The sequence below is a fragment of the Phodopus roborovskii genome, unplaced genomic scaffold (genome assembly GCF_943737965.1).
Source record: "Phodopus roborovskii unplaced genomic scaffold, PHOROB, whole genome shotgun sequence".
NCBI classification, from domain to species: domain Eukaryota; kingdom Metazoa; phylum Chordata; class Mammalia; order Rodentia; family Cricetidae; genus Phodopus; species Phodopus roborovskii.
In genome coordinates, this window is record NW_026126480.1 from 42,343,553 (window position 1) to 42,362,590 (window position 19,038).

General features: G+C 43.2%; 1 protein-coding gene across 1 annotated transcript in view; it reads right to left on the bottom strand.

Moving 5' to 3' along the window:
• The window catches only part of CUNH10orf90 (chromosome unknown C10orf90 homolog), a 207,920-nt gene that overhangs the window by 45,006 nt on the left and 143,876 nt on the right, over positions 1–19,038 (bottom strand). The window contains 3 exon segments of the mRNA XM_051193214.1: positions 11,233–11,835; positions 11,838–12,312; positions 12,314–12,337. Coding sequence (XP_051049171.1) covers positions 11,233–11,835; positions 11,838–12,312; positions 12,314–12,337 — 1,102 coding nt within the window.

Here is a 19,038-nt window from a genome sequence, read left to right on the forward strand (position 1 = left end):
CACTGTTTATCTTACAATCTTTTATCTTTTTTCTTTATCAGTCTACCTACATAGACATATACATAAAATATCTATAAGTAAGCAATGTCTCCCAACAGTGTATAAAAGTACAGAATTAGATTGGGAGGGCTTCCTTAAAGTATAAAGTTAATGTTTGATGAGGTCTGGTGGCACTTTGGCTGACTCCTACTGTGACTAGTTCTGACCACACCACTGAGGCATACTAAGAATAGCCAAAAGGATTCCCCCCATATTTCCCATACATGAGCAGGAGCTTTGGTGACTCACCCACTGTTCTATTCATGCTGCATGAAATTCCTACAAGGAAACACCTGTGTAAGCCAAGGAAATCCTTGCATAAACAAGAATTCCATGCAGGGGTGGTACTGCCAACCAGTTCTGAAATAAAAGATTTCTCATCAATGGTCCCCACAGATAAGTGGCATACAGCCTCTAGGAAGAATAGATTCCTGTCTTACACCACACAGGAAATTCATGTGGAAGGAGTACAGATTTAAATAAAGAGAAGGATGTGGTCAGGGAAACCTTTTTAAGCCTGTTGGGGAAAAGATAAAAGGTAGGTGGTTAAAGCAATAAAGAATCTGAATGTGGAAAATTACCAGAAGCAGGCATGATGACTAAAGGCAAGATGGCATCCTGGGGAGAAATCCTGGAACAGAAAAGGGATGTTAGTGAGGACTCCAGGAACCTAAGCATTGCTTGCCACTTAAGCTAATCCTAGTGACAGGACCAGCCTTGAGGTCTCAAGTTTAGATCTGTGATTCTCCATTTCCTGGGCAATGTCTGCAGACATTTTGGGATTGCACTCCTTAGTGGGTCAGGGAGAAACACTGCTAGCATCTATGAGTGGAGACCAGGAAATCTAACACTGCTACATGACAGCCACAAATGCCCCAGTATCTAGGTTGAGATGCTGCTAGCCAGGCGTACTGTGGGTGAGTGATAAAGATGAGCCCAAAGGAGTTAGAAGCTTGTTAAGGCTCCTTGAAAACCTCTCTCACTATCTTGGGACTCTTTGCTCATCTGAAATTATTTAAAAATTAGAGGTTTTAACAGCTACAAACTTTCATCATGAATGTCATTTCCACTCATTAAAACGTGTGGAGAATGCTGTGACAGCAGTGTGTGATGCTTGAGCATGCTTAGTGAAGTTGGAGTTCATGTGGAGACAGTACAGTGCTGTCCTTTGGGAATCCATGCTCAGGAACCTTAAGATTATGCCTATCCTCTCACTAAAGTCCTGGAAATCTTGCTAAGAAAACCATGTGAAATGTCCATATTTCCCTCAAAGGATGTTTATCTGAAATTGTTCTAAAATCTATCCAAAACTGTCCTAAAATTCTTAAATGATCTGTTTAACAATAAAATTTTTGGTTTTCAAGGTTAGGTAAATTCACGCAGTAGAAGGCGTTGTAATAATTCGGTGTTTAACAGGGAGTCTTAAATTCTTAAATGATCTATTTAACAATAAAATTTTTGGTTTTCAAGGTTAGGTAAATTCACGCAGTAGAAGGCGTTGTAATAATTCGGTGTTTAACAGGGAGTCATGTACAACATAAGTAGACAATCCATGTGCATGATCTCACTTTTGTTTAAAAAGAAATGGAAAGAAAGTATTCTATCAAGAAAAAAGAAAAGTTTGGTGTTAACAAGAGTGTTCATGGAACCTGTGGGAAGACTTACTGAGTAAGTTAACTTTCATGTTTCTATTTTTGCTTCAATTTTAATTTTTACAATGCATGTTTTACTTTTTTTCTGTAAGATATAAAAAGGTAAAAGAAAAAAGAGAGGAGCTGATTCGTCTAAACTGTTCTCTAAGCATCAATTTCACAAAATGCTAATCCAGGAAAAAATCAGGGTCACCAGTAGAGCCACAACCCAAGCAAGTTTTAAAGATGCTCAAAGTGTGCTTGGACACAGAAAATCAGGTGAGGATGATGCCCTTCTCATACCCAGTGACCTCCAAATGCACTGTTCTGTTACATTCCATGCATTTGGTGGGCCACCTCTCCAAATTCCATGACTGGTATCTGCTAATCTACCATTTACTTCTCCAAGGTCTGTAGTTTCTGCATTAAGTGTTCCACTTGGTCTTATATGCACAAGAACATTCATGTTGACCCATGAGTGCCAGGAAAAAAATCAAATGCTTGCTGTTTTCATGGGCGGTCCAAACAAAAACATCTAAGCATGGTCTGTCTTGGAAAAAATACATAAACCTCTATCTTCCTCAACTCCAGAACAACCCAGAGACAAGAAAAACACCATTCCACTTTATTTAACTGCCAGGTTGATCCTTGGAGTAAAAAGTGGACATATTTTAAATAAAACTACATAATGTCTATTTCATTCAATTTATGTGTTTATACACACAAAAGATAGGGCAAAACCAGGAGGAGCAAGTTTTGTGCAAAAGCCATCATCATGAATGTCTACACATTTGCAAAAACTGGATTTCAAAGTTGGCTCTGGATTTCTAGAAATTTTGGAAACTTTAGCTGTGACACTGTCTATGGCTCTGTCTGTGAAAATCCAAGTTATAATGCATACCTCTGAGATGGAGAGAGTACTACTAAGGGCCTCCTTTTCCTTATGGACCCACATGAATAATGTCATATAATGAATGATGGCTGCAAACTTAATGAAGACTTCTGGGTACACACAGGAGCACAGGGAAGCTGGGTTTTGTGGTACACATCTGTGATCCTAGCACTTGGAGAAGCAGAGGCCAAAGGGTCACAGCAAGTAAGTTCCAGGATAACCAGGGCTTCATAATGAGGGTCTGTTTCAAGAAAACCCAAACCAGCTAACCAACAAACCAGCCAACAAACCAACCAAATGATGAACCCAAGTCAACAGGAGATCCAAGGATGCAGTCCATATATGCAAATAAACTATTTTTTGTAGCTTTTGTGTTCAATTTTTGATTTCATGGACAACTTCCTAGAAGATAATATATAAGTTTCTCCACTGGTTATGACTGGGGACATTCCCATAGATCATGTATCACAATACTCAGAGTGGGCAAGAGCAAGTAGACACTTCAAGGGACAAAGTCTAGTCCCAGTTGTGGTGACAAAGGTTGTGTCCATTTCAAAAAGAAAACCATTACTATACACACCTGCCCTCTAGGACCCCTCAACCTTGAAGAGGCTGTGATAGCCCTAAGAATCAAGATAGAAGAGATAACACATCTCCCCAAATGGCTCAAACAGGACAATACTAGTTTGGAGGCAATGGTTCTTCATCGGATCAGTGTCAGGTAGCATGATTCTATATGTAATGTCCTTCCCAGGTAAGAACAATTTTCTATACTCTCCAAAGACAGCCTCAAACTGGGTACTAAAGTGTTCCAGCTGTGGACCAGGGCCTTTACCAATGGATGCCTCCATGTTGCTGTGGTCTAATGAGTAATAAATGGAGTATTGGTAACAATATGAAAAGGGTTTCTACATCTAACAGCAAACTCTTCCAAAAGCAGACTGTAAAAAGAATTTGAGTCTGTTCTATCATCTTCACTTGTCTCCTGATCTCCAAGATTGGCTATCAACACCAGAGAAGATCTCATCTCATCCAAAAGTCTAAGGTTATTGGGAAAGCAGGACAGCTTCACCAAGACACAGGACTAAAACACACCACCTATTTCCCACATTTCTGATTTTTTCATTTTCCAGGTTATCTGACCTAAAACACCCTTTCTTACATAACTCATCACTGTACCACTTTGTCCTCCCAGGACTGTGTTTAAATTAATTTCCAGCAAACAGCTCAGACCATGCTAAAGACTAATAATAACTATAAAACAGTATGGAGTCCCTCTATGAATTCACTCATGTAAGTACTTTAATACACCTACAGGAAGTGGTGAATAATTAACTGAATGGACTGGAATGCAATGGGCCTTGTATCCAAAGCCAATGGTACCTCTGCTAGTGGCCCTCACCATCACTGACTCATTCTTGTCTAGACAGCTGCTCTACTGTTTCCTAATTTAAAAATTCAGACCATTATCTGGTCAGTCTTCAGTCCTTGAATCCATTTCTCTTTGTGAATCCCTGGCAAACCTAAACAAATGGAGCATTAGTAATGACTTTCTCCCTAACATTGTAGAGGCATAGTCCATTCATAAAATGGAGGGTGCTATTCATAAGACAAAGAAAGTGGGGGAGAAATGGCTCTCATCTTCTCAAGTGGGGTGATGAAAATGAGCAAATTTGGATCCTTGTTGATGATGGAATAAACTGAAAAGTATATTTTTCATCCAGGAAGAGATGACCCCACCTCATTTAGACTTACCATTAACAAAACAAACAAAATTTAAAACCTTCTACATCTTTGTGCAACACTGCTCAATGTTTCCGTTTTCTCAACATTCATTTAGCCGTCTGAAAGAGGACAAATTCATCCCATGATATTTGACTATTCTGATTGACTTCTCAGGGGAAACACAGTTTGGAAATCCTCACTTGCCAATTTTCAAGCCAACTGGGGATTCTGCAGATTTTACAACCTACCTCTTGGAGGTGAATCTTACATGACTCTCTCCCTTCCCTGGTTGTTAGGTTCAGGTGTGAGGAGAGGTGGTACAAGGAAGGAGACACAGGGCCCTTGAGCAACCCTGATGTCACATCAATTGCTTTGTTGACTCATCAAAATACTTGACCTTTACCTAGCACCCAGACCCTGAGTTATCTACTCTGAACCCCATGGTGGTCTGCAGGGTGGAAACAATAACTCAGGCAGTTTCTGACTTTTCAGTGTGCTGCTTAGAAGGAAAAGGACCTCCAGTGAGTTAACAGTCACATTAAAAGACTGTATCCTACACACCTGAGTTTTGTTTCAGCACCATGGAATCAGGGAGCAGCCCAGTGCCTAGAACCAGCGCTGACTCAGTAAGTCAGGGGTAGAACTCTGGGTATGGCGGTACCTGAAGGTGCTAGAACTGAACACATGACACAATCATTAATGACAATGGTGACTGGCACACAGTGACAGAATTTGTTACTATCAATAAAACGGGCATCTGGGCTAGCCACTGTGATGAACAGTTTAGCAAACAGGAAAGAGCGAGAAAGAATTGGACAGGCTTTGGCCAAAAGATATGAGGTAGCCCTAGAGCCGTTGGTGGGAGGAGGTGAGAGACAAAAGCACATCTCCCTTTGCTTGAGCATTACTCCATCCACTTCTGAGAATTACCCTGAAAATACAGCTTCTTTGACAGCTACCATGACAGAAAACCCCAGCATGATTCCCTCCCAAATTAATGGACTAGGAAAGAATTCAAGGGACCATCTGGTTGACCTCTCCTACTAAAGTGATAAGAACCTTGAAGGCAAAGTTCTAAGTTTCTAAAAAGGTCATCCTTGAGCAGGGGTGGCCTTTGTTAAAAGGCCCAGGTGATAGATATTTTTTGCTTTGTGGGCCAAATAGTTTCTTTTCCCACTCTCAGCTCTGTCACTATGTATAGAAGTAGCTAGGGAACATTGTATAAATGAACATCAATGGTTGTGGGGTTGCTGTTAACACCTAACTGCTCTCTTCAAACTGTTGAGTGAGAGGAGGTTCTAGTTTCTTTGTGCCCAGGCTCGTGTTTAGTTGATAAAACAAACAAAAAGACACTTTGAGCAATTGTAGCTTCAGAAGAGGTCAGAAAATACCAACCTAAGACTGTTTACCTGGTGGACAGGTTGTGGTTATATTGTTAGTTGCAATCTCACTGGGAATGATGCAGACAAAAGCAGCCTCAGGAAATCCAGAGGGATATATATATATATATATATATATATATATATATACATACATACATACATATACATATACATATACATATACATATACATATACATATACATATACATATACATATGTATATGTGTGTATATATATATATATATATATATATATATATATATATATATATATATATATGATGCTGGATATCCCAGTCTCTACAGCTAACAATCCACCTGTGCTATTGGTGAGCCCTGCTGGATCACCTTCAAAACATGCCTCTGCTGAGTCCGTTTTTGTTGTTTGTATATACATGGTTTCAGGGCTGACCACATTATACTGAACAACCAAAAGGAATATCCTCTGGATCCCTTGCAGAGGCTAGCTCCCCCTCCCTCAGAAGTTATAAATTGCCTATAATTCCTTGTCCAGGTATGTGATCCTATGAGACTTGAGACTTTCTACATTTCTAGCTAGCATGTCTATTGTTATTGCTGTGTGTGTGTGTGTGTGTGTGTGTGTGTGTGTGTAACAATAATACCCAGGGAAGAAGAGGTTATCAATTTGGGAGTGAGAGGTGTGGCTTGGAAGTAGTTTGAGGAAGGGGACTTTGCAGGAACTAAAGGAAGAGGAAGGGGGGAGGGTGAAGGACTTATATTTTAATTTAAAATGTATACAGACTAAAAATTAAAAAACAAACAAACACGGCTCTGGGTTCATTCTCACAGTTGCCTGGTGTGCATTTGTGAGTGAAGAGCAGAGGTCAGCTCTTCCCATGGTGAGAAGATGACAGCCCATGGCCCACCTGCAGTCCTGTCCTAAATGGAGCCTAAGACCCCTGACTTCTTTCAGAGAATGGTAGAGACAGTAGAAAATGGCAGAGTGGGCAGCTCTGATGTGCCCTGCATGGCATACTCTGGGAACACTTCCCTCATCAGTTCATCTTAGAGAACTAGCCAGCAAAAGAAAGCTCCTCATTTGAGGTCACATTTACTCCCTGTGGTACAAAGGCCCAGCCCTCATGATCAGAGCAACACCGAGGGCCCAGGGCCCATTCCCACCCTTGCGGTTGCTATGACCTTTGTTTTGTTTGTCCACCAAATGCCTTTCCTATCTACGTATGCCTTCTCTCTCTTCATATAGACCATCCATTGATTTCCCCCCCTCAGAGTCCGAGAACCAAGAATACAGGACACAATACTGGTAAGTGGTTCTAGGTCAAGAATCAGTTAATTATGGGCAGGCTAATCCAGCATACCATTTGCCTTTGTAAATAAAGTTTTATCAGCAACAGTCAAATCAGTCTATGCATTTGCAGTACTTTCCCACCAGAACAGCATGGGTGAGTAAATGCCATACAAATCAGAGGGTCTGTGAGGATGAACACACTTTCCTTTATAAGAGGAGGAGAGAGGCCAGAGGAATGGTGAGAAGGGGAGGAGGAGGAGAGAGGGAAAGGGAAGGGAGGGGAGAGTGGGGAAGAAGAGGACAGGAAGAGGGAAAGGAAGAAAGAGAAAGAGGGGAGGGGAAGAGAAAAGAAGAGGAAAGGGGGAGAGGAAAGAAAGAACCAAGGGCAACTGCTTCAATAATTCTAGATCATCAGAGGGAGGAAACACAATTTAAAGTGTCTTCCTAATCCTTCTGAACCCTCTAGAAATAAGTCCTCTAGGATGAGAGAGCTGAGTACAGGAGGCCATCTTCCTTCAGGTGAGCCTGATGTGTGAATGAAATGAAGCTAGCTCACTACACATGCCTCACACTTCAGAACACAAACAAATTTGGTACCCATGTGGTGGCCTGGCAGGGGTTTCTTCCTTCCAGCTACTCAGACTGATGCCTTTAAAGCAGTGGTTCTCACCCTTCCTAACACTGTGATCCTTTAATACAGTTCTTCATGTTGCGGTGGCCCCCAAACATAAAATTATTTCATTGCTACTTTATAACTGTAGTTTTGCTACATTGTGAATTGTAACCTTAATGGCAGATATGTAATTCCGAGGGTCACCACTCACTGTTTGATAACCACTACTTTAGAGTATGTGCACTTGCTGAGGGCCTACCAGTCCAAAAGGCCCACCACAAAGAAGGAACCCAGGCAAGCAGGTGTGGGTAGAGCATCCCTTAGTCTTTTCTCCAATATCATCTAACATCATATCTTGCTCTCTATCTACTTGGATGTCTCAGGAAGCTTCAAAGCTGGACCACAGTGCATCACACACATAAACACACACACACACACACACACACACACACAGAGAGAGAGAGAGAGAGAGAGAGAGAGAGAGAGAGAGAGAGAGAGTGATGTCAGAACCATTCAGATAAATATGAAAAACATCCCACAGAGTGGCACAGGGGACCCAGATTTCAGGTAGGGAAAGATCTCTGAGCTGATGAACTTTAGCCAAATCGATAACACAACTTAGTATATCTCATCAGAAACCCATTTGTAGCCCATTGAGCCACCACCTGATATGCTCCTAAGCAGTCTTCATATACCACCTTCTATGGTGACAATGGGAACTGGTCTGCTGAGGACTGTTTCTGGCAAGGATGCAACAGGGGTCATGGACACAGCTTTGACACTTAATGGGCACACAGACTTGGGTAAGTCATTTAATCTTCCAGCCTTATTTGCCTTATCTATAAAATAGGCTTAACTGATACTTTCTCTACAAAATTGTTCAGATGATTTGAAATAGTAGATACAAACCAAGCTCTGGCACTGGGGATTTTTACAACACATAGCATGACTATTCATGGTGCTGATAATGAGAACAAGGGCAAGAGAGATGAAAGTTCACCTCACTACAGAGGCAGAGATTTGTGTGCCATTGACCTCTACAGTACCAGCAGGATGCTCACTGACAGCGAAGACAAAGCATCAAGGACCAAGGAGGTATGCAAGAAGAGAACCCATTCTTAACCTCAGTCCCAAGGAGAAGTAAGTGCCCATGTGTCTACTGGGACATTTTGCCCCAGAGGACTTCATTTTAGGAGTCTTCCTGAGTACACACATCTCTTCCAGGCTTATTCAAAAATACCATCTTAGAACTTTCTATCCAGTGACCTAATGACTACAGCCCAAACTGTATGGACTCTATGGACTCTCCCACGCAGTATCTACAAAGGCAGCTGGATGTCAGCAAAGTGAGCTCAGAGGGGATCCTGCTTGAAAGGGCTTTAGATGAAAGGAGTTGGCATCAGACACTATGAAGGATGATGCCCATTAATAGTGTGTATAGCCACAGGAAGCCATCAAGAATGCCTCAGCTACAGTTCCAGTTACAGACAGGAAGATGCACAGGTCCTGTGAGTCTTAATGAGCATCGCCACGGTCTGAGAGTACTTGCATTAAGGCTAAAAGGCTCCATGAGGGTAGCAGCTGAGCTTGCAAGTGCACCCTGGGATGATGGCGTACCCTGTACCAGGATAGACTTAGATCATTAGAACTAGTGGATTGTAACTAGTGTTGGTAAACTTCAGACAGGAATTCTGTGGCATGCTTTCTCATTAGTCGACAAGAAATGTAGCCCACTGAAAATTAGTGTAGATATATATGAGTGAGAGTGTATGTGTGTACACATGTCCATGCATTCATGCACACCAGAGGCACATGTCCCAAATCAGCCCTTATTTTAATGGAACACAACATTCTAAAGGACACATGGGTCTCTACTTTCCTTTGTTAAGGGTTAGGAGTTATTTCTTTGAGCATCTCCTCAATCCTTGATGCTTTCTGTGGTGTTGGATATTAAGGTAGAAACTGTTGAGACTCACATGTATTTCTTCCCTTCAAGAATCCCACCTGGGGCTGATAGAGAATGGGAAATAAAGTTAAGCTTGAAGACATTCAAGAATACTAATTACTGAGTGAATGCTAGAAACTCAGAGTGGTGGTGTCACTGTCCACATTCATTGAGCTAGAAAATAAGGGAATGTGCTCAGGGTTCTCTGAGCCTCTGTGGCCTTCTTCAAATAACAGGCTGAGGCCCTGGGATTGAGAGTCAGGCTCTAAAAGTGAGTCTGTAGGATGCATTACTTATTTTGATGATGCCAACCCCACAGAAAGCAGAGCTAACCTCCCCTAACCTACTTAAGAAAAACCTTTACAGGAACAGCCAACCTCCTTACCAAGCCATAGGAAGCCACTCTGCTCCAAGCTGGGTGTTTGTTATCTGGCTCTGGTTATTTGCAAGGAGCCTTTGGTGAAATTTTCTAAAAGTCCAAGTGATTATTCTATACCACAAGTCAGAGTGCAGTTTCTCTGTTTCTGGAATCATCATCAATAAGGAAGATGAACTGCTCAGCTTGAGCAGTTGCCTTAAATACTAACGTGGAGTTCATCTTTGTAACAGAATGGCTGCTTGCATTTTCCTGTATGCAATGATTCAGGCATTTCAATCGCTTAATCAATCCAAAAGCTATATAGAACTTACTTTAGAGATCCCTTGGCAGCCAATATATCTACACTTGTTAAAATTAATTATACCATTTAACATTTCCACATGCATTATAGTTTTAAGTGTTTCATGGTCATTTTTATTAATTAATAAACCCTTAATGGGCAAAATTTCATACTATAAAATTATTATGCATATGCTGCATTTTCAGTTTTACTATTATTCCTTTGAAATATTTTCCCCAAGTGGAAAGTCCATGACTCATAAAGCAGTCACTCACAGAAAGTACAACTGAAAATAGAAGTTTATTCAGAGACAGAGAAATCTATGCTGCTTCCCTCCCTCCAAGACAGACTCACTTCCTCTCCTGAAAGCCAAAGGGTCTAAGGGAAGCCTACCTGGGAGAGTCTATCTGGCCCTGAAAGAACAGAAATAGGAACAAACTGCAGCCAGGTCCCTCCAGACACACCCGGGACACACGATTCCTTTTGCTGCTGTTTGGAAAGGAACATTCCAACTTTCCCATTAGAAAACATGCTGTAAATAGCGCACGCACGCAAACATGCATACACGCTCTTCATTCCATTATAGAACTCAGGTGTAGTTTTTAAATGTTGATGCTAACCCATTTATTAATGGTACGACTGAAAAGTGAAAACCTCAGAATTCTAGCCAGTCCCTCAATATTCAGATGTTTTATGTTTTATGAGTTTATGTTTTAAAAAATCTGGGTGTGGGTGTCATTTTATTCTACTCACCCTGCTCTAGAATGTGATGTGAGCACACTCTATTCCAGCCGCATGAGAGCCACTGTTTGCTATGGGTTGCACATGTGGCCTGCCACTACATTGTTGGGATAGGGAACTTGAGTGAAGTTCTCTTATTATCTACACGTCTCATCTGAGAACATCTTCCTAATGTGACATCAGCATCAACTTATGTGTTGTTGACTTGAGGCAGAGATGACCAAATGCTCAATGTGAAAGATTTCCTGGGATGAGTTATACGGAAGAAATTCAGCAGCACTGCTTTAGCTGAACACTGACATTGGGCACCCTCCAGCAAGTGGACATCTACTCACCTGCCCTGTAACTCCAGCCAGGAATATGGATGGAGAGTTGGTCGGCATGGCTGCTAGTGGGACATGTTGCACAGTCTTCTTTCTCCTTTCTTACTGGGACCTGGTTCCTTCCCACATCTGCACATTTGACATTTTCCAGGGGAGGGGAGCCTGCCAGAGCCTTGCCACTCCCCATATGTATCGGCACCAATGCTGGGCTCTCCTTCCAGTGACCTTCCTGTGCTTGGCCCCATTGTGGATTTAAGAGGTCCTGCTTTCCCTCCAAGAGCTCTTGTGGCAGGGCTCTGCTGATTGGCTCATCATTAGCTGTGCTATCTACGCCATCTGCTGTTAACCTGTGGGAACTACAGCGAAGGCTGAGCGACAGGACAGACCTGTGCATTTTGGGGCTAGCAATTTGAGGTTGCTCAAGGGGGACAGAAAGAGACTTGTCCAAATAGTAAATGGTTTTGGGACACTGCTGAGACACCTGGAGGTGGACACAGGAACTGAAAACCAATGGGACTTTTCCCGATGGTGAATTGTCTGAAGAAAAACTGTCCTCTTTGTCATCCATGTGGGTGATCCAGTACTCCTGCCTTGTACACAGCCTTGTATGAGCCGGGGAACCTTCAGCCCCTCTATGGAGCCATTGCTAGGGAACTCTGTACAGGTGAAGGACTCATTGTGCTGACACAGATGGGTTTCCCTGGCCAGAGCTGGGGGTCCTTGGAGAAGAGCATTCTTAGCCCTGCAGTTGGGACACAGTGAGTCCCTAACAGTGTCCCATACCAAGGAGTTGGCTGGAGGGCCCACACGTCGGGCAGTAATGGTGATAGATGAGAACCCTCTGTGATGGCCTCTGCCTAGGTTGTCCCCTGTGGATAGCGGTTCTGTCTCCAATCCTAGCTCCTCCGGTGGAGTCAGAATTCCCACTCTGTCTGTAGCAAATGGCCTGTGCATGTTTACTCCACCGTGCCTGGCTGAAGTTGGCTTTGTGCGACCCAGCTGAGGCCAAATGACTGCTTGTGACAGGGGCAACACGGCTCCATTTTCCATTGACTTCTTCTGATGGGAAATGATGATGGGTGATATCATTTTTTGTGTTTTGTGATGCCAACATATCCTAGAAAATAGGGAGGAAAATTGCAATTATTCCAGGAGTTCATAGGAACACAGCGAATTCTCAGGCGTCAGCGAACTCTCATGGGTCATGGGAATGCTGGAGAAGGGGCACTTAGATTTCTCAGGAAAGTCCTTCAAGGCACTCTTGTTACCAAATCTGAGCATTCTGAGGAGACAGAAACCTAGGTATGTTTGTGAGGAAGTACTGTTGTAGACACATTAGTCTAATTAGGGGAAGGATGGACTTACTCAGCTGGGTGTCAGTCAGCTAGCCTTGTGATCCATCAGTAGAGACCCCTTGACTGTGAGAGTTGCTTCTGCCAGACCCTGGGACCTCAAAACAAAATCTCACAGCCTCACTAAGGAAGGGAGGCAGAATTACCAAGGTGGCTGAGAATCGGAGTTGGGGAAGTGATAGGCCAGCACTCTGGTGATGATGTCAGTGAATGTGGTAACAACGAGCCACCTCCCTAGTTTCTTCTGAAACAGTCTTTCATCTTCGCTGGTTAAGGCTAATTCAGTTAACTTTCTGCTTGCTTGGCCTCACAGAAGTCCAAGCTCAGAGAGCAAGACAAGGGAAATCAGATGCCCAGGTTCAGTTTCCCAGACCAGCAAACAGTTGACTTCTCTCACCAGGATGGGGTGTGCCACAATGAATGTATACCAGTATACAGAGTGTAACTGTAGCTCAATGCTACTCTGTGAGGAGCTTTTGTCCACATTTCAAATGATTAAGGAATTCCTTGCTTCCTAATTAGCAATTCCCACGATCTTATGTAAATCACTGCTGCTGTATGCAGAATAAGGCACTGTGTTTTGTTTTTCTGTTTGTTTTTGTTTTTGCACTGTGTCTAACCAGCTTAAGAGCAAGAAGGGGAATCCCTCTGTTCTTGTGTTTTCATGTAAGTGCGTTGAGTGCCGCAGAAGGCTGACCACAGCCCAGCATTAGTGTGCACAGAGCCATACCCCATTTTTTTATGTGTCTAAAATGAACTTGTATACAGAATTGCATAGGTCCTGAGGTCATGGTAAAGATTATATCTGTGAAAGCCAAAAGGCATCACTAGGGTACTCAGCATTCAAGGCAGCAGATCTCAAACCCTAGCATATCTGAGAATCACAGTGAACATTGTGAGTGCGGGTACCCCAGGCCCGAGATTTTGATGGTGGATGGAGTACAGGGGATTTAACGACACACACAGGACCCCTGATGTAGGTGATACAGGGAACATAAACAGAGTCACAGCTGGCCTGCTGTCATCTCAAGGAAATGCATTCACAAGGGGTGGGCTCAAGTACCATGAAACCCTGGGCTTTGCCTTTCCCAAGACATAAGGGAACAAGGGTAGGATTTGTGTCTTCTTTATTGCAGGCTTAATATTCATTTATTTAGCTAGCACAGTGATAGCACAAGCTAGAGTCATTTAGGAATGGGGACTTTCAATTGAAAAAATGACTCTATAGGATGGGCCTATAGGTGGAACCTGCTCCCCAGCCTAGATGCAATGGGAGGAGCTTGGTTCTGCCTCATCTTGGTGTGCCATGTTTTGTTCAAGCCCATGGGAGGCCTGCCCCTTTCTGAATGGAGACAGAGGAGGATTGGATGGGCAGGGGAGGGAGAGGAGGAGAGGAGGGAGGGGAAACTGCAGTTGGTATGTAAAATAACTTTTTTTTTTTTTTTTTTAAAAAAAATGGGTCGATTGACAAGTCTGTAGTACCCATTTGCTTGATTGATGATTGATATGGAAGGACCTAGCTCACTGCAGGAGGTGCAGCCCCTGGGCTGGTGTCCCTGGGTGCAAGAAGAAAACAGTTGAATGAGCCATGGGGAGCAAGCCAATAAGCAGCACTTTATGTAGCCCAAGCTGGCCTTGAACTCAAAGCTCATCCTGTCCCTGCCATCCAGGTGCTGGGACTATAGGTATGTGCTACCATACCTGGCTCCCTCGATTTCTATGCCCTGATAACCAGAGACAGGGAAAGGAATGGGGAGTCCACTTTAAACCTCCTTCAGAGTTTAAAAACAAAGTCTTTTTGCTTCCTGGACAAGGATAGTACTTCAAGCTTCCCTTAGAGCCTTACTGCCACCTTCCAATTCAAGGTCATTCAACAGTTCAAGGTCAACCCAGTGGAGCCTGCAGTTGTGAGTGGAGATGCTTCCCTGGCACCTCTGACACTACACTATAATACAAAACAATTACCTGTAGCTTGCAAAGCCCAGAAGCCCATGCCTCCACCTCAGAGAAATCAATAGACTCTAGGGGCTGGAGCTGGACTGGAGGAAAGTGTCTGTGCCTTTGGTGTCCAGCAGGCTTTCTGTGCTTCTGCAGTAGGTACCTTCCCTACTCCACCCTTCTCCCTGCAGCACTCTCACGGCTGTGATTTGCATACAAGAAAATGACAGTGCACCTGGAGCCCATTTGACAGTACACGGTCCCTCCCATCCTAGTTAAATTTAGTTCCGATAATAATTGTTCCTGTGCACCCCACGATGGGAGTAATCATACCCAGTGGGAATTCCTTTGACATTGATCTTTGGGGGGAAAAAAACCTAGCTTGAAACCTGCAGTGTTGCTCTTACTCGACAGGGCAATGCTTCCTCAAGTTTGGACCAGTGACAACCTGCCCTCAAAAATCTCATGGGGTGGGGGTAGAGATCCCTGAACACCTTGGTCTCCAGGTGTAAGTTGAATCAGGACCTGTGGGGTTGAGGGTCAGAATCTATATTTGTAACCAGCTCCTGGGTGGCCCTTGTGGGGTGGGGGTTCATGGATATGGAGGAAGGAAGCTGAGCCGACTTAGGTGACCTGGGACCCATCCTCAGTCATGGCTGTCAGAAGCCTCAGACCTCAGAGAAGCCTTGATTTTCAAAGCTATATTGCAGGAAGATTGAAATGGAGTCTGTTAAGATGCACCCTCTCTTGTACTGGAATCACCAATGTCAAAGGGCCCCCATCATGGGCTCAGGCTCCTGTGGGAGCAATATAGCATGGCTATATTGCTAGGAACAAAGAGTTGCCAGTTCAGCTTGGAACCCCACAGAAAAAAACCATGATACTGGCAGTGGCAATCTGGTTCCTCCAGGCAGAGCTCAAGGACATACTTGCTGAAGGCTTTCTTGGGGCTACCGGCCTTGGGCATCATTCCCAAAGGACCTAGAGGCTCAGAAGAGCCTGGATAAAGAGCCAGAGACCTGGGAAGTATGACTGTGATTTTTGACTCCCATCAAAAAGAAAGAGGAAAGAGTGATAATGAAAAGTGTGAATCTGAACTTATTTCTCGAGTTCTTGTGTTACTCAGGTGACACTCTTCCTGGGTGAATACACTCTGACCAGCACCATGCCCAGGAAGAATTGTCTGCCTTTGCTTCTTCACAGGGAAGGTGTGAAGAACAAAAAGAGATGACAGTGTGACATTGTCTCTCAAATCATAAGCCTTGCTTTGGTTTCTTTTCTCTTGCTGTAATAAAATACCAGGGCAAAAGTAATGGAAGGAAGGAAGGGAGGAAAGTAGGGAGGGAGGGTAAAGGGAGGAAGGGAGGGAAGGAGGGTGGTAGGATAGGTATATTTAGCTCAAAGTTCAAGATACAGTTCAGCAGTAGCACCATCTAGAAGTAGCTGGTGACACCATGTCTTCAGTAAAAAGGCCCAGGATCCAACCCCTCTGAAATGGTGCCACCTACAACTAAGATGAGTCTTCCCACATCGATTGACTGAAGAGAATTCCCCCAAAGGTTTGCTTAGAGTCCCATCTCCTGGGTGATACTAGGTTTTGTCACATTGACAATTAACACTAATTATTACAAGCATTTGTATAAATTACTTTTCCCATGACTTAGCAGAAATTAGTTGAGACCTGATGTGATCTCAGCAGCCGAGACATTTCATCCAACTTACACTTGTCCATAACTGCTTTGCAGTGTTGCTTGTAACATTACAGTTATAGGCAAACCATATGTTTAATGATCCGGATGACAAATATTTATTGAACACCTATTAATACTACATGCCAGGTGCATGTTGAGTAACAGAAACCACTGTGGTTCCCTGGAGGTAATGTCCAAATATTCAGGATATTCATTAGACTGAATACTAACCAAAGATCCCCCAAATAAAATTAGAGGCATTAAGAGGGAAACGAGGGACTTTCCAACCTTTAGCATACACAATACTTGTGTAAGGGAAGTTTTATTTATTGAATCTCATTTTCTTACTGAGACCAATAGATAACCAAATAGAACATATAACCTAGCACTGGGGAGATGGCTTGGTTGATGAACTGCTTCTACACAGGCATGGGAGCTTGAGTTTGGATCTCTAGCATCCACATAAAAAGCAGGACATGATGACATGTGCCTATAACCACAGCACTAGGGAAGCAGAGCCAAGAGGATCCCTGGGACTTGCTCACCAACTAGTCCAGGCAGAATGATGGAGATATTATCTCAAAAACTGAGGTAGAAACCAGTCAAGGAAGACACTGATATCAACCTCTGGCTTCTACATGCACACACACACACACACACACACACACACACACACACACACACAAACACACACACACACACACACACAGACACACACACACACACACACCCGAGAAGAAGAAGGGACATTATAAAAGCACAGATTGTCTCAAATCAAGCTATTTGGGGTGACACTCCCTCTGCCTTTTAACTAGGTTAACTAAAGGTGACTTTGAAGAGAGATACCTTTCATGTAAAATAAAGTTAAAAGATATAAGACTAGATTTGAAAGGATGGAGAAAGCCATGTGGTATTGAAAGAGATGTGTGTTCAAGGTGAGTGAAAGCCAGGCTGGGTTTGGGTCTGGCTTTGGCAGCAGACTGTCTCCTGGCCAGCATCTTCCCACATAATTTCTGCAATCTCTTGCTCATAGATGCTAATATTGATTTCTTTTAAATGCTTTTAAGATATTGATTTATTTTAAATGTTTCCAGCATGATTTTGTAGAGCTGGTAACTGTTTTCATGCTTCTTTTATCGACTGTGTTTGCTTTTTATTTATGCCTTAAGGCATACGACTAAGAAGGGCATCGTTTCCTAAATTGAAATAAGAGGGAGATAAGTGGCAGGTACTCAGAACAATCCTACCCAGAGCCACTGAGGTGAAAATGACTTTCTTCCCGCAGCAATTTATATCTCTGAAGGAGAAGCATGCAGTCTGGTCTGGACCTTTAAAATATGTATTTTTTTTTCCCCTGGGTGAGACAGTTCTTTCCTTTGCTGGTATAGCTCTGCAACCTATGGCTATATTTTCCAGATTCGAATCTATCTCCTCACAGATACCTGCTGCCACTGTTGCCTTCACCCGCTGCATATCTGCTTACCCTCATAGGACAGACCCAGAAGCATCATTGCTGAGTAATCTATCAACCCTGTGCTACTTCGTTCCGCATACAAGGGCAATTTAGACTTGCATTTACTCTGCTGAGAAGCAACGGGAACTCAGGGAACTCATCAGGAAGCCTTTGTCTTTCTGTGTAGTCAGTAAAAACCAGAGGATTCAGGTGGGTAACAAAGCAGTAAAAAACTGCCTAAAATCAACCTTTCTGCCATGTTTTTATTATGGCTAATAGATACAAGGGTCGCCATCTTAAGCATTCTAAGTGTGCTTCCCTGCTGTCAAATGCATTCTATAATGGTGTACAGCTCTCACCATCCATCTCCAGAAGTTATCTAATAAAACTAAGATTCTGTACCCAGTAAATAAATAGTTCCCACTCCATCCTCCTCACAGCCACTGGAAACTAACAAGAATCAATGCTTTAAATGGGGAGAAGGCAGTTGGAAATCATAGTATGTGCAAATACTTCATAGAGTCTGAAGAAATTAAAAATAAAAAGTGGTGGCACAGGCCTTTGCTCCCAGCACTCAGGAGGGAGAGGCAGGCAGAATAGTATCTGCACTGGGTAGTTTTTGTTAATGACACAAGCTGTAGTCATGTGCAAAGTGAGAATTCCAGTTGAGAAAATGACCCCATCATATTGGTCTATGCGTATATCTGTGAGACATTTTCTTGATCAATGTTTGATTTGAGGGTTCAGGCCCAGCCCATTGTGAGTAGTGCATTCCAGCGCAGGTGGGCCTGGGCTATATAAGAAAGCTAGCTGAACAACTAGGGGAGCGAGCCAGTAAGCAGCACTCCTGTATGCCTCTGCTTCAGTTCCTGCCTCCAGGTTCCTGCCTTGAGCTCCTGCTCTGGCTCCTTTTGATGATGGATTGTAACATGAAAGCCAAATAAACTCCTTTCCAAGCTGGTTTTGTTACAGCAATAGAAACCAAACTAGAATAGCATCCTTTATCTTGAGAGATTGAGTCTAGGGATTCCTGGATGAGCTGTAGATCTATAGTAAGTGCAGAGTTAAATAAAAGACACTTTTTTTTTTTTTTTTAGGAAGAATCCCAAATAGACATGTTTCCTATTTAAATCTGTTCTAAGGAAACATCTATAAGACACAGAAGGTGAGCTCTACCCTGGGGCAGACCTCCAGAGCAAAGGCAGAATGGATAGGCCATGGGCCCAGCACTTTAGGTGCTTCAAGGTTTGCATGTGTGTGATGCTTGGCTCTACATTGAAGCTTTGTTTTGGCTTCTGCACAAGGGTTCATTATCAGGACCCCCCCACACTCCAGGCCTATAGAAGCATCAAATGAGTCAACTAGTTACGCAGAACCTGGCATA